General features: G+C 38.4%; 1 protein-coding gene across 2 annotated transcripts in view; it reads left to right on the top strand.

The window, feature by feature from the left end:
• Positions 1-20,125, top strand: part of Rsu1 (Ras suppressor protein 1) — a 185,392-nt gene that overhangs the window by 85,735 nt on the left and 79,532 nt on the right. The window contains exon 8 of one of the 2 annotated variants that reach the window (XM_027928467.3): positions 13,334-13,466. The exons of the other annotated variant lie outside the window; for it this stretch is intronic. Within the exon in view, the coding sequence (XP_027784268.1) occupies positions 13,334-13,466 (133 nt within the window). The remainder of the gene's footprint in view (positions 1-13,333; positions 13,467-20,125) is intronic. 2 annotated transcript variants of the gene reach the window in all.

Raw genomic sequence — 20,125 nt, forward strand, 5'->3', positions numbered from 1 at the left:
AAAGAAATTGTGAATGTATTTAATATCATTGAAGTGTACCCTTGATATAATTAAGATGATAAATTTTGTGTGTGTGTGAAGGCAATAAAAACATGGGGTAAAGTCTAATTAACAAATTAACTAGCAAAAACAATGAAACATGATTTTTAAAAAATAAAGTAGAACAAACATAAAAATGATGAAAAAAGAAGAAAAATGTGTGTATCCGACTAACATGGTTATCTTAATTTAAAAATAAAACTCTTGGAGGCAATTGGGCTTCCAACTCCAAGAGAGTGGTTCTGTTGATAGAATCTATGTCCCGTGATGAAGGCAAATGAATAGGTTTTGAGGATACCTCTCCAGTTGTTCTGAAACCATGTCACATTATCAATTATTCCAACAATATTCAAGACCTTGTGCAGTAGGAAGAAAATTTATATGTCACATGTTGGAAAGACCAACAGCCAAAGCCCAGACAAATTGGGCTTTGGTCACTCGTGTGACCTTGAGTCTGGGTCTTAACCCCCAAAACATTAGCTTGTTTCTTCTTTTTAAACATGAGATCATAATCAGACCTTCCACATAAGACGGTTGTTACTCCTTGGGGTATAGTATGCTAAATCCTTAAAATAACACCTGATGCATAGCACAAATTCAGCATAAAATAGCTCATAGAATTGTGACGGTGAAGATGATGATGAGGATAAACACTTATTGGTCATGGGGGGGTTTGACATCTTTAATACAACTTATAATGCCCTATAAAAATTAGGATTTCTTTTTCAGTCCTCTAAATAAATTAAAATCTTTTTGCTTTACTTAAAATTCTAAAGTTTTGTTTAAATATTGTTTTACTGTTATGAAAAAAACAGTGATTTTTCAACATGTGATCCTCAGAACAGAAACATCATCATCTCCTAAGAACTTGTTAGAAGTGCAGCGTCTCAAGCCTAACCCAAGACCCATGAAATCAATCCTCTGAAGGAATAATATTTTTTTTTCTTGTTTCTTTTTTTTTTTTTTTAATTTTTTATTGTTGGTTGTTCAAAACATTACAAATTTCTTGACATATCATATTCCACACTTTGATTCAAGTGGGTTATGAACTCCCACCTTCACCCCATACACGGATTACAGAATCACATCAGTTACACATCCATTGATTTACATATTGCCATACTAGTGTCTGTTGTGCTCCGCTGCCTTTCCCATCCTCCACCCTCCCCCCTCCCCACCTCTCCCCTCCCCTCCCCTCCTCTCTCTCTACCCCCTCCACTGTATAACCCTGAGGGTCTCCTTCCATTTCCAAGCAATTTCCCTTCTCTCTCCCTTTCCCTCCCACCTCTCATCCCTGTTAAATGTTAATCTTCTTCTCATGCTCTTCCTCCCTACTCTGTTCTTAGTTACTCTCCTTATATCAAAGAAGACATTTGGCATTTGTTTTTTAGGGATTGGCTAGCTTCACTTAGCATAATCTGCTCTAATGCCATCCATTTCCCTGCAAATTCTATGATTTTGTCATTTTTTAATGCAGAGTAATACTCCATTGTGTATAAATGCCACATTTTTTTTTATCCATTCGTCTATTGAAGGGCATCTAGGTTGGTTCCACAGTCTTGCTATTGTGAATTGTGCTGCTATGAACATCGATGTAGCAGTGTCCCTGTAGCATGCTCTTTTTAGGTCTTTAGGGAATAGACCAAGAAGGGGAATAGCTGGGTCAAATGGTGGCTCCATTCCCAGCTTTCCAAGAAATCTCCATACTGCTTTCCAGATTGGCTGCACCAATTTGCAGTCCCACCAGCAATGTACAAGTGTACGCTTTTCCCCACATCCTCACCAGAACTTGTTGTTGTTTGACTTCCTAATGGCTGCCAATCTTACTGGAGTGAGATGGTATCTTTGGGTGGTTTTGATTTGCATTTCTCTGACAGCTAGAGATGGTGAGCATTTTTTCATGTACTTGTTGATTGACTGTATGTCCTCCTCTGAGAAGTGTCTGTTCGGGTCCTTGGCCCATTTGTTGATTGGGTTGTTTGTTCTCTTATTGTCTAATTTTTTGAGTTCTTTGTATACTCTGGATATTAGGGCTCTATCTGAAGTGTGAGGAGTAAAGATTTGTTCCCAGGGTGTAGGCTCCCTATTTACCTCTCTTAAAAAACTTTTTAGTTTGAGTAAGTCCCATTTGTTGATTCTAGTTATTAACTTTTGTGCTATGGGTGTCCTATTGAGGAATTTGGAGCCCGACCCCACCGACTGTAGATCGTAGCCAACTTTTTCTTCTATCAGACGGCGTGTCTCTGATTTGATATCAAGCTCCTTGATCCATTTTGAATTCACTTTTGTGCATGGCGAGAGAAAGGGATTCAGTTTCATTTTGTTGCATATGGATTTCCAGTTTTCCCAGCACCATTTGTTGAAGATGCTATCCTTCCTCCATTGCATGCTTTTAGCCCCTTTATCAAATATAAGATAGTTGTAGTTTTGTGGATTGGTTTCTGTGTCTTCTATTCTGTACCATTGGTCCACCCAAAGTACAGCATCCCTTTATGTTCAAAACTCTAGAAAAACTAGGGATAACAGGAACATACCTCAGTATTGTAAAAGCAATCTATGCTAAGCCTCAGGCTAGCATCATTCTGAATGGAGAAAAACTGAAGGCATTCCCTCTAAAATCTGGAACAAGACAGGGATGCCCTCTCTCTCCACTTCTGTTCAACGTAGTTCTCGAAACACTGGCCAGAGTAATTAGACAGACGAAAGAAATTAAAGGCATAAAAATAGGAAAAGAAGAACTTAAATTATCACTATTTGCAGATGATATGATTCTATACCTAGCAGACCCAAAAGGCTCTACAAAGAAACTATTAGAGCTAATAAATGAATTCAGCAAAGTGGCAGGATATAAAATCAACACGCATAAATCAAAGGCATTCCTGTATATCAGCGACAAATCCTCTGAAATGGAAATGAGGACAACCACTCCATTCACAATATCTTAAAAAAAAATAAAATACTTGGGAATCAACCTAACAAAAGAGGTGAAAGACTTATACAGTGAAAACTACAGAACCCTAAAGAGAGAAATAGAAGTAGATCTTAGAAGGTGGAAAAATATACCCTGTTCATGGATAGGCAGAACCAACATCATCAAAATGGCGATATTACCAAAAGTTCTCTATAGGTTTAATGCAATTCCAATCAAAATCCCAACGGCATTTCTTGTAGAAATAGAGAAAGCAATCCTGAAATTCATATGGAAAAATAAAAGACCCAGAATAGCAAAAACAATGCTAAGCAGGAAGTGTGAATCAGGCGGTATAGCGATACCAGACTTCAAACTATACTACAGAGCAATAGTAACAAAAACAGCATGGTACTGGTACCAAAACAGGAATAATATTTTTATTGGTGCCTTCAGAAAATTCTGGTGCATACTTAAGATTGAGAACCTCAAGCCTTTGTCCAGCCAGGAAACAATCATTATCCCATTATCCACAAATGACCACCATTAAAATTCTAAGTTTGTTTCATTCTAATCTTTTCTCTAGTATAAATTCATTTCATTTATACTTATGTATATATCCGGTCTTTTTTCCTTCTCTCCAGTCATACACATATATAATAAATATTTTAATGCAATTTCTTTTTTTGAATGATGTTGAATACTTTTTATTTTGGTAATGAGATGGGAAAATGTAGTTTTGTACTGGATTGCATACAAAGGTTAGTTCTCCATTCTGAAATGGAATGCATGCATTCTTTCCTTGATGGGATTTGGAGGACTTTTACTTTTTTTAAAAAATTTGTTCTAATTAGTTCTATGTGACAGTAGAATGAATTTTGACACATCATACATAGGTGGAGTGTAACTTCTCATTAGTCTGATTGTACATAATGTGGAGTTATATTGATCATGTAACCATATATGTGCAAGGGTAATAGTGACCGATTCATTCTACTGCAATATTCTTTTTTTTTAGAGAGAGAGAGAGAATTTTTTAATATTTATTTTTTAGTTTTCGGCGGACACAACATCTTTGTTTGTATGTGGTGCTGAGGATCGAACCCGGGCCGCATGCATGCCAGGCGAGCGCGCTACCGCTTGAGCCACATCCCCAGCCTAACTGCATTATTCTTTTCATGGTTACTTTTTTGCTTTATTTTTATTGGTGCAAATTATTTATAGAGAACTTTGGGTTTCTTGGTGGAATACTTGTATTAACCCAAAAGCATAATTTAGTCAATTTCATGGACATTATATATTTATGTATATATTCCAGTCTTTTTTCCTTACACTTCCTTGTATGTACTTATGCTTTCTTTTAAAAAAAAAAAATTATCATGCAGGGCTAGCGTTGTGGCTCAGTGGTAGATAGAGCATTTACCTCTCATATGTGGTGCACTGGGTTCGATCCTCAGCACCATGTAAATAAATAAAATAAAGGTATTGTGTCCATCTACAACAGAAAAATTTTTAAAAAATTATGCTATGGGTCTTATTGCCTACTTTACCACCTTTAATCTTATGTTATGACCCTATTAACCATGTGATTAAATATATTTGAAACCCTTTTAAAATACATGAGTACATATTATATCATCCAATGAGTATCACATAATTCATTAACCAACTCTTAGACATTTGAGTTGTTTCCAGTTGTTCAGGAAGAATATAAGCAACACTGAATTTAAAACTTATAATCTTAAATCATTTGAATATCTATTATTATTTCCTCAGCATGAATTTATTACTGGGATGGAATTACCAAGTCAAACTATGAATTTTTATATTTCTTAAGATATATTATCAATTTCTCTTTCAGAAAAGAGGTAGTAATTGAAACTCCAAACAGCAGTTCAAGTGTTCATCTTTGAACCCTGGTCAACTCTAGGAATAGCAGTGCTATTGGTTTTGTGCTGGTTTGATAGGAAGATACATATGAATTGTTCATGAATAGAATGTACAGCTTGGCCTCAGTAGCTTTGTGTTTTCTGATCATTCTATTGAACTACACTAGTACATTCACAGTATAAATGACAGTTATCAACTTGGATGTCTACTCTTAACTACAGGGGTAAAGATTAATATTTTCTAAAGTTTATTCAAGTACTACCTTTCCTTACCTGACACAGATGCAGAAAGTTTTGTTGAAAGCATATTGTAGCTCTTGCAAAGGTGTGTGATGGAATTAAAAAACAAAACAGTGGGCAGTATGGGTGGGATGGTGAGCCCTGAACTTCCAGCTTTAGGCATCAACTGGACTAGAGAGCCTTCAAGAAGAGAAAAATCATTTCTCTGTCTAGTATTAAAGCAGTTTACTAAACCGTTATTAATATGAAATCTTGCTAGTGGGAGAATTGTCAAAGGGATCTGAGTGTTAATGCTAAACCAGCTGGAAAAAAATATTTTATCACTAAGTTGGCAATTCTGTATACATTTAACTTAAACAGCTATGACAGGGCCAGTGGAACACTTGTCTAGCATGTATGAGGCTAGGTTCAGTGTCCAGCACTGCAAAAAACAAAATAATAAAACAGCTGTGGTGAAGATGGATTTGTGATAGCATTATTGAATCAATAAAATGAAGTGCCACTGAAACTTGTTTTTAAAAATTTGTCTTAATCAATTACTATACATGACAGTAAAATGCATTTATGTAATTTGATATATATAAATGGGGTATAATTTCTCATTTTTCTGATCGTACGTATTGTAGAATGACACCGGTCGTGCAGTCATATATGTATAAAACTTGTTCTTTGAGCTTGCATTTTGATTTTTTTTTTTTTTTTTTTTTTTTAGTTTATGTTGTATGAATTAGTGACTTCTCCCTGGGGTCTCCAGGGTGCCTGAGGCTTCCTCAGTGCTGCCCAAGATGTGGGAAGGGCATCCTCAGCACAGACTCTTAGCTGGGGAACTTGAGGGGATTGAGTATTCTGGTGAGGAAGATAAGGAATGGCCCAGTGCTCAGAGAGCCCACCCAGAAGGACACAGCAGATTAATGCTGGTTAATCTTGCAGTCCTCTAGAACATGAAGTCAGTGTTCCTAAATTGCTTCTTAGTTCTGCTTTTGATCACAGACTTTTGAGAATCTTATGAACAGGGCCCTTCCCTCAAGAAAGTACCACCATGCAAAGTTTACATTCAGTTTCAGCATGTTATGAATTCCTTGAGGAAGCTCCTGTTTTAGGCACATCGTCTTCAAATAGGCATTTTTCTCTCCTTTGGAGGTTTCCATTTAAAATAATAATGAAAATATTTTCTATTTCCACATGCTTTTCTGTTTGTAGAACCATTTCACATACATTCTTTGGTTCCTGTCCATAATCCTGTCAATGGATACTCTTATCCTCACTTGGCAGATGAGGAAACTGAAGGTCAGCAAAGCACAGGATTTGCTCACAGTCCCCTGGTCACAAAGTCAGTGAATGGTGTGCGGGATCAGTAGCCAGCACCATTGGACATTTTTCTATACGACCTGACATTACGTGAACAGTAAAAAGGGAAATCTGGCAAGCAAAAATGAGATTGCCTCCCACATTTAGAAGAATGATAGGGAAATCCTAAACGAATGCCAGGTTTAAAACATGAATTATTTATTAAGAACCGTATCAGCTTGCAAGATAAAGCCACCGTAGTGGTGTGCATTGGGGATGCTCACTGCTCTGTTGCTGGTTAATCATATTTATAAGTGACTGAGAGCTCCTCCTATCCAGTCTTACTCTGGACCACAGACACCAAATAGCCAAGAAGAGCATCGGATGGCAACAATGTAAAATGCCATTTTTCTTCATTGGTAAAAGGATTTCTGGACCACTCCGAACCATCCACACCATCACACACGTAAATCAGGTGCTGCTTTTGTTTGGGCCATTTGGCTGTGTGGTTTTGTTTTTGTTTTTAAATCTTTTCTAATTTAAATTGCACTCTTCAGAAGAGTGACAGTTTATTTTAGCATGAATCATAAAGCAACAGTGCATTGCGTGCATTCAGTGAACAAAATGCCTGTTTTCAAAATGTTCCAGAAAGGCTGTGCAGACAATTGCCAGAATGACAGTGTGGCCTTACATTCCCCGCAGAATAAATTCGAGAGCTGTCAAGAGACATCCCAGCTTACTTTGATTGCACTGATGATGCACAGAAAGAGAAACAACCTCAGACCCAGATTCTCAATCTATTTAGGGCTTGATAGGCCATCATCTATAAGGCAGACAGAAGAGAAGGGGCCACAAGTGTGGCGGTCACTGCAGTAGGCTAACACCATTTTAAGTAAGATATACTCTTTTGTACCAATTAGTGTGCACCGTGTATTTTGAGTGTGTTTCTGTCAAATGACTTTTCAACATACTTTAATCTTCTAATCTTTAATCTTTTTTAATTATGAAAATAATCCATAATTATAAAGCATGGAATTCTTAAGAGACAAAATTAACTTTATTCCCTGTATTCTGCTTTTTCAAATCCTGCTTATTTCCTCTCTTTGATGAAACCAACATTCACCACTTGCTACAAATTCTTCTTTTTCTTTTTCACATAAACATTTATTCATATACATATTATGGAATTTTTCTCTTTTGTCTTTTGTACAAAAATTGGATCATAGCAGACTAGTATGTATACCCTTAACTTTTTTTTTTTACATTATAATGTATATCTTTTTCCAGGTTGGTACATACAAATAAGTCTGTTTTAATAACTGAAAAGAATAGTATGGCTTCTGTATGCATCATTCTGTTTATCACCTAGTAATGAGCATTCTGTTCGTTTCCAGTGTATAATTAATGCAAATACTCACTATTGCAAAATAAGCACCATCATTTTATAGACTTTATCATTATTTTCCTCTCAGTAAAAAAGAAATGAAAAAAATAGGAACTTCCCAGAGTCAGCCATTGTCTGTAATCATGCATTTCTATAATTAGTATGACACATCTTAATAGAAATTACAGAGATTTGTGTGTAGGCTATGTCTTTATATATGGAGAAGCCCTAAATGTCGCTTTTATTTTCTGTTGGAGTCATTTGTGGTTAGCTTCCATGTGGGGATTCACTGCAGAGCAGAGGTGATCTTTCAACTGTCATGACATCCCATCTAGATCCCTTTGTGAGCAAATCAATTACCTGGGTTTGGGCAAATCTAGTATTCTAATGTTAGTGTACCCAATCAACCATGGTTTTCTAGTTTTACCTTGTTAGACCATGGTCTTGGATTTTTATGAGTGAGAGAGCCTGGCTTTTAGAGGGCATTAATTTAAATACTCTCTGTGGCATTATTTTCAAATCAGGAAGGGAGGAAATGCTGCTCTGATGACGTGAAAAATTAGCCCAGATCCCCTCAGTTGCTTACTGTGTGATAAATGGTGCTCTTGGCCACATGTTTCAGGATTTTGAGTACCCAGGAAGAATTCTTACAGTGTGATTACGGAAACAACCAATTTCCATAAGTGAAAATGAGCATGCTTATTAATGGGGCCGCAATTGCCTATTGCATTCAATCACATTTATAACTAGCAGGGAGAATGATTGTTTTGCATGATTTAGCGTTTACACAATTACCATTGCGCGGCCAAGCTTGCTCTACTAGAGGCTTGGGAAAGAAGCATATGTGGTCCTTTTGCAGGTAATAAAATGGAAAATCCAATTTGCAATTGCAGAATAAGCCTCTGAGTGATATATGATCTTCATAGCAGCATCGGTCAGAGGGTCACCGCTAATCACGGCGCTGCCTGGCTTCCCCAGTGGCCTGCGCCTTCCGACTGAGGAGTGAGCAAAGTGAATCTGTGTCTGGGAGCCAGTCAGCGTGTCTGTAGATGCACCACTTTCTAGCTTATTAGATCCTCTTTGTCACAGTGCTTAATCCTGCTGCCTGATCCTTGTTACAACACCACCAGAGCACTGCTCAGCCTTCTAATAAAGGGGATGGGTGAGGGCTCCTCACTCAACGCACTGAAGCGTGCGCTGCTAGGGCGATTGCTGGCTGACTGACAGCGGGGTGAGATGCTTCCTGCATGTTATTACTTAAAAGGGAACCTACCCAGACAGCTGACAGACGAGCTTTGCTGAGGCAATGGTAACTTGTTGCTAGGCCAAGATGAGACGGGTGTCATCTTTTCACACAGTATAATGGCCTAGCTTTATTCTAATTATATTAACCCTCTTCTGAAATTACGGCATGCCAGGCTGGCGCAGAGTGAGGTAAGAGAATCCAGAGACAAATAGCTCGCTGGGAGGATTACAGCTACGCAGAAGCAGGAGTCATGTTATCCACCAGTGACATTAAGTTGAAAAACAAAGAAGCACGTTCGATCGTGCCGAGCCCCCATTATAACTCTGCAGAGGCATTGCTTGGTGAGGCTCGTGTAGATTGCTTGAGCCTTCCTTGAGGGTTGGCTGAGGATGTTAAACGTGGTTTTCATGATGGTTTGTTAAAAAGAACCAAGAGCAACCAAAAAGAAGCTGTTGTTTTCTATTTTAGTGTCCAGTGAACCTGAATCATTCTTTTCTTTTAGGCTCCCCAGTTCATGAAGCGCCATGAAGCACCTAGATATTTGATTTACTAATATTATTTGATACTAAAATAGACAAGTGAACATGGGTGGGATAGGGTAACCCAGAACCCCTGTACACCCCCAGCCAGAATGTGCATGTAGGTTTGAAGTGATAGAAATAAAGATCCTCATGAATAGCCCATGGTCCTTACTGTTTTCCCTTTCAGACTCCTTTTCCCTGAAGGGAGTGTGTCTAGCTCACATCCAGTGTCTCCTATGTGCTCCAGTTAGCAGAAGTCATTAGCAGTCCCCTCTGCCTCTCCTGTCTCTGCTGACAGCACTAAATAGAGACATCACTTGGGACTGACAGATCTCCAGGGGTTTAGAGGCTTCAGACAGAAGGTCATAGCTGACTTTTCTTGGCATAATTTCCCTAGGTCTGTCTTCCATGTGTGGCAGTCAGGGAGCATAGAACTTTGGTGCATTATTTTTAGAGGATTACCATTAAAAAGACTTCACATTTAGAAAGAAGCTGCTAAGCAGTTAACAAGAGGCTGTGCACACTCTGGCTGATGTGGGCTTGTAGGTTGGTGTTAATAGAAGGTGAGCTCTGCTTTCCTACAGAAGTACCTACTGGAACCTTAAGTTCTAGGATGGCCCACTGAAACCTGCCCAGCTCATGTTGTACTTGTACTTTGGATTATTACGGCAGGCCTGGGAATGGGGAGAAGGGAGCTTGTGATACAGCCCAGGGGAAGAAGAGAATCTTTGCCTCACTGTCCTGATAAGTCATCCCCGATTGCATTTGGAATAGCTAAGGCTTGTCCATGGCATCTTTCCCAGACCTTAACCCTGGTCCACGTTGCTCACACTTACTAAGGGTCCTAAAAATACAGCATGGCCAAAAATGCTTTGTATTCCAAACATAGCTACCTTCCCTCTTCTCCCTGCTCTTCTCCCTAAAGTTAAAAAAAGAAACAAAAAAATCTTACTCCTGCCATCCCCATCTGAACCACATACAGGGAAGCCATGCAGTTGAATTAATTAATTCATGGTAACTATGAATGATGGGAAGTCCTGGGTGCTTGTTCAACAGATCCTATCAACTAGAAATTCAGACTGTATTTCTCAGTAGAATAAACAGTATTGGGGAATGAGGAGGAAAAGGATTTAGGGAAGAATAGCTACCAGTGGGAGAACCCCTTTGCTTAGGAGTTAGTTCACATCCTCATCACATAAATTTACAGTTCATGCCTTTCATGTTTTTTTTTTTCTTCTTTTTCTCATCCACTTTGGAATACACATTTTTCCAGGGGATTATTATTTGTTTCATAGTTGATTCCATGTTGAGTCAATGGGAAGGGCTTAGAGGTAGGACAACCATAATATTTAAGCATACTTTGTATCTTAGGGAGATGTTTTGAGAGAGGTTTGTTTACTTGTAGCCCCTCATCCCCAGCTTATTAGTGAATTATTGCACCATGGTTACTGTTGCCTGGCACACAGCCTCTCTCCCCTCAGTGACTGTGCATCCTAAGAACAGTGGGTAACATATACCTTGTGTGTGGAAAATATGACATGTCAGAAATTCAGACTTGTCCTGGACAAGGTGGCACCTGCCTGTAATCCCAGCGGCTCAGGAGGCTGAGGCAGGAGGATCTCAAATTCAAGGCCAACCTCGGCAAAAACAACACACTACACAACTCAGTGAGACCCTGTCTCTAACTAAAATACAAAATAGAGCTGGAGATATGGCTCAGTGGTCAAGTGCTCCTGAGTTCAATCCCCAGTACCCCTCCACCTCCCAAAAAAGAAATACAGACTTGTCTATAAATAGATGACTTTTATCAGAAATTTATACTATCCTCATTTTTAATAAAAGGGAAAGTTGGAGAAAAAGAAATAATGAAGAAGTGATATAGAAGAGAGGACACAGGCATACCACAGATTAGATCTCCTAAGAGGAAATAAGAAATATAGAGAAATGGAAATGATACTAGTGTCTCTCTTGGAAAGCGAAGAACCCTCATCCCCAAGTAAAGATAAAAACAAAAATTAAATAGCAGTCCCTTGCCAACAAGATCCATCCCAGGAAAGATACCCAACTAAACAAAATATATACACCCCTTGGATTTTCATTAACCCCAGGCAGCTTTTGAACTCAGGGCTCAGGAAATCAGGCTCATTAATTTCCCAAGTGACTTAATATTTGACTAATGATTTTTAGCCATTAAAATGAGGAAATTGACAATATCAGTAATCTTGGAGAGAAATGCATCTGCCTATTTTTGTACTCAACACCAACCACTTCTTTTGTTTCTTTGGAAAGAGCATGATGAATTGCTCTCTTAATACTCAGTAATATGTTTTTTTAAAAAAGAGCATTTTGTGAAATTGTAATCATTTTTCTTTTCTTTCTCCATGTTTCTGAACAGTTACGATTGCATATAACAAAGAGAAAAAAGATTGAAAGTATATTTCTATTGTTTTAAGAAGAAATAATACATCATCTTCCTAGTAAAAGTTTTCATTTATCCTTTCATTCCCAAAGCTCATATCAGCTAGGAAATGATTTGTGTCGTGGTCTAGTTATGTCCCAGAATATGTTTTCATTATACTGACTTAGGATAAAATAGGCAGTAGAGCCTCAGATCAGGACAAACATGCCACTTTGGTGGTATCCTAAGAAGAAAGATTGCTGAATATCTGTCTTCAAATAGCCCTGGGAGTCTTGGGCTTGGACCAGAAGTCTGAAAATGGACTTGTCCAGTAAAAAGCCTTTTGGTATCAGTCTGCAGCTGTGAGAGCCACATGCATCTTTACTACTTAACTTTTCTTTCACTCATATGCAAGCACATGATAGGATGGTCTTTCACTCATTGCTTTTAATGTTTTTGAATACATGGAAAAGGAAGAAAGAAGGAAAGTAAACTGACCATCAACAGGTGATATCCAAAGGAGCCTGTGCTTGCTCATTAATATGCTACCTTCATGAGCTCATGTTTATTGATCCAGATTGACCTGCAACCTGATTGCTTCACCAGATCCTGTAGATATAAAATAAGGTCTGGAGTCAGGTTCAGATTTTCTGATTTTGGACATATTAGTTAATTTCCTCAAGTTTCCATTTCTTTACCTATAAAGTGATGTTAATAACTGACCTTGGAGATTACTAGAGAATTAAATGAGGAAATGATTTTTAAAAGGCAATTTGTAAACTGATTAGAGCTATACAAATGTTAGTCTCCATCATTACTATGTTAATGAGATTCATTTAGGTCTCATTCTGAGATGTGCTTATGCTAATTGAATAATACAATAATAATTTTCCTTGTTAACATTCTTGTTTTACTTCACTTGTATTCTCCTTTGCTTGATGAAAGAAGTGGTATTGATCAGATTGGGTTTAGATCCAAAAGGACAAGTGGAGATGCACATTGATGTTGTCAAGGTAGAATTTAAGGAGGTTTTAATATCACTTCTCTCAATCTTGAACAAGTCTTTTTTAGTCTCTAGCAGGTACCCAGAAAAATAAGGCATATGCTTCATTGGCAAGAATTCCTTCCAGGTTTGTTTCTTTCCAAATCCTCCTGCTCTCTACTTGCTTACCCATCCTTCCTTTCTCCTTCCTTCCATCATTTGGTCTTAATTTTTTGAACCAGGGGATAATAACTGGCATTCATTGGGTCCCAGTGATGACTTAGGGTAAAAATGTTTAAAAACTCAAATGATTTTTTTGATCCATTAAAGTACTTCGGGCTATGCTGTGATTGCCGAGCATAACTCCTTAGATGGATCTGTGTTGAATTAAATGACCTTCACCTTTTTCACCTTTTTCATTTCCTTTTCATCTTTTCAGGAAACTTGGATTTAACTGGTCAGAAGCAAGTATTCAAAGCAGAGAACAATCCCTGGGTTACCCCAATTGCTGACCAGTTCCAGCTTGGCGTGTCCCATGTGTTCGAATATATTCGTTCTGAGACATATAAGTAGTAAGTAGACTCTGATTTTCTGAAATAGTAAACTTTGATTTTTATGGTGTTCATAACTATGCCATTTTTTAAAATTATTGTGTATCATTGTCCTATTTTTGGCGGTTAACAGGTAGCATTTCAAAATATTTTGTTAAAAATTACATGTGGTGGACTGGGGCTATAGCTCAGGTGGCAGAGTGCTTGCCTTGTATGCACAAGGCCCTGGGTTCGATCCCCAGCACACACACACACACACACACACACACACAAAATGACTAGTTTTACTTGACATTTTCAAAGGTGCATTTACCAATTTTGTTTAGAGTATTTTTTTAAGGTATTAAATTAGTTGAATATCCATGGCACTCAGGAAATTCACCAGACGCATTAAGATCAGAATATATTACTCTTCTGTGAGTGCAAAGAATTACAAGTGTTATGAGCAACATTGTTAAGCAGCGTATTTATAAAATCAGTAGAGAGTAGTAGGAAAGCATCCTTCTATTATTTATAAGAGTTTACTCTAGTGAGATGATAATCTCTAAGAGAAAGAGGGGGAGAACCAGCCAGCTGAAAAAATCACAGGATCACAGTACCTCAAGTCTCCCTTCAGAATAAGGGGGCTGTGGAAAACCGTTCCTAAAACCTAGCTGTTCCCAACTCCTCCCTCCTTGGTTCAGTTCCTCATTCCCAAACCAGTCATTTATCTGAATAACTGATCCCTAAGGCTGAAATTAGCCTGCTTCTAAACACCTACAAAAAAGACTTGAAAAAAAATCCATAGTCAAATTTAATCTGTGTTTCAGTCAGCTTTTTTGCTGTTATGACTAAGAGACTGACAAGAACAGTGGTAGAGGAGGAAAGGTTCATTTGGGGGCTCACAGTTTTAGAAGTCTCAGTCCATAGACAGCTGGCTCCATTCCTGAGGGCTCCAGGTGAGGCTGAACATCATGGTGGAAGAGTGTGGCAGAGGGAAGCGGCTCAACATGATGGTCAGGAAGCAGAGAATAAGCCAAGCTCACTAAATATATACCCCAAAGCCATACCCCCAGTGCTCCACCTCCTCCAGCCACACCCTACCTGCCTCCAGACACCTCTTAGTTAATCCCATTGCGGGGATTAATTCACTGATTGGGTTAAGGCTGTTACAACCCATTTGTTTCTCCTCTGATCCTTCCTGCGTTGTCTCACACATGAGCTTTTGGGGCATACCTGACATCCAGACCATCCCAGTTTGTGTTCAGCATGAACTTTTGAAAATTTAACAAAATTTTTAGGAAACTTGGATTTAACTGGTCAGAAGCAAGTATTAAAGGTCATTAAAGGTCATATTCAATTAAAAATCACTCTCCTTTTTTCTTTTTTTCCTGATTTGAGGGGGGGGAAAAGTATCAGAAAGATGCTGCCATTCAACATAGTTCTCACTGAATCTGTGCTGTGCTGGTGGGTCTGGATCCAGTGACAGGACTGAACCTGTCCTTATAAATGGCCATCTGTGGTTCTGTAGCCTTAAAGCCTGAGCACCCTGAAGAATAATGACATGAAAATTAAATACACCAAAATTGCCAAAACAGCAGTATATCCGCATAGATAAAAGTGGCTTAAAGTATGCTTTAGATTTTTTTTTTTTTAAGGCATTACTCTGACATTTACAGTATAAGCCTTGAGTAAAGTGAGAATAACTATAGGATATGCATTATTGTTTCATGACCTGTATAGATATGTTCAATTATTATGGATTCAATTTTTCTTTTTAAAAATGCAAATATAGCTCAGCCTTAGAAATTAGTGTCGTTAATGAAAATGTGTGGAAATGTAGTTGCAAGTTAACAGATTATTATTAATTTTGTTCTTCTTGTAATTAATTGCCATTGTGTATTTTAGGGCTCTGATTTTTTTCTTCATAAATGTGAAGCTGTGTAGAGCTTGGTTTGTAGGGTCATCTTTTTAAAAAACCCTGTGTATGTGATAGTATACAGAAAAATACACAAATAAACTACTATTAATCCAGAACTGAAAGAAATTATCTCTTTATTATCCTGGTTAACAAGTTTTTAATTTACTGTAGATTAATATATTATTTATGGAGGATTAGAATATGTTGCCCATGAAAGTGCTTTTAACTTTAATTTCATTTAAAAAGATTAATTTTGGAGTTTATGGATTTTAAGTATTTCAGAGTTTTTATTAGGCAATTAATCACCTTTATACAGTTTATAGTTGATTTCCATTTATTTAAACGTGGTGACGATTCTGGATAAAGGAGAGGTTTAATGCTTGGTTGAGTCAATTGGTAGTTAGTTACTTAGAATACATAACAAACATATTTTAATCAGTAACATATTTAATGTATATATTCCTTTTTGTTTGAAACTGGGGGTCAAACCCAGAGCTTTGGGAATGCAAGGCAGATGCTTTGCCTGTGAGCTACATCCCAGCCCTGATGTATCTATTCTTATCTCCATTATTAGCTTCCTACTTTGGGGGCCGGTGGCATAACCAGAGCAGGTTCCTTGCTGTCAACATGCTTTTTGTGTTTGAGTTCCCCTCCAAGTACTCACTGCATACCTTCTTCTCTATAGTTAAATTAATGTTCAACAGCTTAAGTAAGCGCTGAGTGCTGTTGTCCCCTATCTAGGGGGACCACCTGGTACCCCTTACATGGCTCTTAGAAGCAACTCCATGAGCCTTTGGTGGAAGGACACACTTGGCATGAGCTCCTAGAGGCAGGGACACCCTGTGACATCCTCCCTCCTGCTTGGGAAACAGAGGGCTGTTCGCTGCAGCCTGACTTCAACTTTTCTGCCCTCCTCATCCTCCCTTAATGACAAGCATCACTTCTTGATCAATCATACTATCCCCAAACAGGGACTGTTGGCTAAATAAGACACCAAGTCAAACTCTTAGACTTGTTTTGTTTTGTTTCCTTTTAAATACCTTATAGAAATGCCACCATTGTGTTTCACCGAATTAACGTACTAATTTATAAAATTTACCATCTTTCCAAAAGTCTTTCTAAAGGACACATTCATCTAAATATGAGCAGATGTGTAATAGTATATCCTCATGTAACTAGAACCCAACTTAGTTCTTTCATTGTTTTATACAACCATTTCATAATTAATGAATTTGTAGTATCCTTCCCAACTATCAGGGGGAAAAAAATCACTCTTATTAGCAGATACCTGGCTACTTGTTTTTTTTTTTTTTTAAGTTTCACATGTGAAAACTAAAAAACAATAGCAGATTCAGTGTCTTAGTTTTAGATCTTCAAATCCTAAAAGTCAACGTGTCTCTTTTTATTTAAGCCACATATGCTCCCTTCAATAAAAAAAAAAACTTACATATTAATTTAGGCATATGCATGTGTGCATAATAATGTTATATATTTTAAAGATATGTTTTATACAAAGGTATAGAGGGAGATATAGATAGATCTGTGTCAAGAAAACGGTGCTGTTTTAGCAGTTGAAATAGCTAGGGCACCTCCCTCCTTTCTCCTTGACTCCAACCAGTTAACCTGTTACCTAAGTGAGACCAGTGAAGAACCAAAGAACTTGCCAGAATGTTGTACTTTCATGCTGATCTGTGGGCTGGTGGCCTACACGGTGACCTTGGTGCTCTCAGCACATCCTGGAGGCCTTCACGTGTGGGGCAGTGACAGCGTGGAAGATGGATTGTCTGATTTATAGACTCTAATGGACTGCAGGAGGGGACCTGGACATTTGGAACAAAACGGTGAACTCAGTGCTTAGGAAGAAGTAGAACACTCAGACGTGATTTAGCTTCGTGAGGAGAGGAACTCCTTTGGTGAAGCAGCAGGAAGTTGAGGCACAGTTCTTCAGAGCTGGTTCTCTGGAGGACATTTTGGGCCTCCATCATGTCCTCCTTGCCCTTTCTCAGGTAGAGGACTCCCCTTGATCATCTGTTGTACCTTCCGCAAGGGGCATATCCTGGCTGGCATCACTGCAGTGCCCATCTTAAGTTACTCTTGTGGGTGAAAGTAAAAGAGTTTGCTGGGGCTGGTGCTGAGGATGGCATCTCCAAGGGCGTCACCATCTTTCCACTGTTGAGTCAAGCCGTCTTTTGGCTCTCCAGGGGTGGTCATCTCTTTGTTTGACCTCTTTAATTTCACAGAAGCAGAATTACAGTGGAACAGTCACTGCTTGTTCAGTTTCCTGAAGGCAGACTTTTCCCCAGGAGGGGCCATCGGGGTGCTTCACAAGATCCACTGTGAAAAGGAGCTGCTCACGCTTTTCAGGATTCACGAGGAAGGGGGACAGTGAGCGCAGCCACTTAAAAAGTAGACAAGTTAACTGTTGTCAGTAAATTCACAAAAGAAAGAGGTGTGGCTCTGTGAGGTGAGGCTGAAAATAGGTTTGGTAGATAAGAGTCATTTGGAAATCCAGCCTCCTGGTTTGCAGTGTAGTGTGACTCAAAACAGCTGTTGTCCTCATTCTTCCTACCTGTCACTCCCTTTTCACCCTAGGGAAGCGTATGCCCCTCGTTTTTTTGTTTGTTGGTTTGGGGGTCTTTTAAATGAAAACTGGTCGTACTATTATTCATATTAATTAATGAGTGGCAACATTCTAATAAAACAGTGCTTACAAAAAGTGTTGGTGAGGATGTGGGGGAAAGGGAACACTCATACATTGCTGGTGGGACTGCAAGTTGGTGCATCCACTCTGGACAGCAATATAGAGACTCCTTAGAAAACGTGGACTTAAAATCTGCGTACTACAGTGCTGATTTTATATCAATGTTTATAGCAGCTCAGTTCACAGTAGCTAAACTGTGGAACCAACCCAGATACCATTCAGTAGATGAATGGAAAAAGAAATTGTGGTATATATACACAATGGGATATCGCTCAGCCATAAACAATGAAATCATGGCATTTGCAGATAAATGATGGAGTTGGAGAATATCATGCTAAGCAAGATAATCCAATCCCCCAAAACCAAAGGCTGGATGTTTTCTCTGATATGTGGATGCTGATCCATAATGCGAAGGGGTGGGGGGCAAGGGAAGAATGGAGGAACTTTGGATTAGGCAGAGGGGAGTTAAGGGAGGGGAGCGGGTATGAGGGTAGGAAGGATGGGAGAATGAGACAGACACCATTACCCTAGGTTCATATATGATTACACAAATGGTGTGACTCTGCATTGTGTACAACCAGAGAAATGAAAAGTTGTGCTTCATTTGTGTACAGTGAGTCAAAATACATTCTGCTGTCATGTGCAACTAATTAGAACAAATAATAGGGAAAACCAGTGCTTGGTGAATGATGGGCAGCAATGAGATAAGATCTGAGAATTTCTATTCACTAGAAACCTAGTTAAACAAATCATCCTTTTTGATTATAAGGAAGAACTCTTTTACATGCTGGTTATCTTTTCTCAAGTTGTTTTTACTTGTAGAATTAAAACTAAGTAATTCTTTTTTTCCTGCATGGTGTGCAGACTGTAATGGACACAAATGGGCTTTATTAATCAACTACTATATCCTCTAATGGCTGCTGAGTCAGTGGCCTAGCACTTCTTTAAATAACTTAAGGGATATATCTGGGGGCCTGAGAGGTAAGACCATTCACTTTTAAGATGACCCTTTGCAGAAGAAAGTCATGTTTAACAAAAACTCTATAAACTTTATTATTTTCTGGTTAGAGATAAATGGATACACAAAACTAGCAGATGGTTTTATAAATATCTTCAGAGAGATGGAGGAAAGGGTTAAACCCCAGGACCTTCCTAGCAGTGAATTTTACATACTGACAATCAGTTTTGCAGAACAATGTAGACTTTTTCTGTATTTATTGCTGTATCTGAAAATAGCTCAAATTAAGCCACAGAAAAACATAAAAATGAAAGTCTATTTTTTTCCTAAAGCTTTTGACATAAAGATTGTTTTTATTTTTAAAATTTGACTATGTATTCTGTTCCTGGTAATTTATATTTCCTTTATAGATGCTACATATGTATGATTTGCTTCCTTTTTAAGGTTAATAAATGTGTTATCACATTTCTTCCATAATATAAAATACGATTCCAACTTTTGACATCTCTGGACCTATTTGAATGCAAATATGTTGCATTTGACCAGTACTGCCAAGACACTGAAAAGAACAGGGAAACCCATAAACTGTATTATATTTTGGTAATATACTTTTTTGTTTGTTTTGTTTTGTTTTTCTTTTTTGCAGTGCTAGGGATTAAAGCCAGAAATACTCTACCACAGAGCTACCACACCAGCCCTTTTTAGTTTTTATTTTGAGACAGGGTCTTGCTAAGTTGTCCAGTCTAAACTTGAACTTGAAGTCCTTTTGCCTCAGCCTCCGGAGTTGCTGGGATCACAGGCATGAGCCCCAGTGCCCAGCTCTATATTATGGCTCTTATCTTATGTTCACTTTGTCAAGGGGGGAAAAGCCAAAATAGAGCAGCATTGGTTCCAGGTACTTAAAATGGAGTCGACAGGCCATTGTTGATCCCATCTCAGCATTTGAAAGAGCAGAGCAGTCTCATATTCTCTCTCACTCCACCCCTCTCCTTTCTCTCTCCTTCCCCTCCTTCTCTTTCTCCTCCTACTCCTTCCTCCACCCCTGCGTGATGGTTGACAGCCAAGCTATGTTGAGCTGGTCTGTAGAGCCTGATGGTGCAGCATGATACTCACAGGATCAA

Source organism: Marmota flaviventris, chromosome 12, assembly GCF_047511675.1.
Source record: "Marmota flaviventris isolate mMarFla1 chromosome 12, mMarFla1.hap1, whole genome shotgun sequence".
In the NCBI taxonomy this organism is placed as follows: domain Eukaryota; kingdom Metazoa; phylum Chordata; class Mammalia; order Rodentia; family Sciuridae; genus Marmota; species Marmota flaviventris.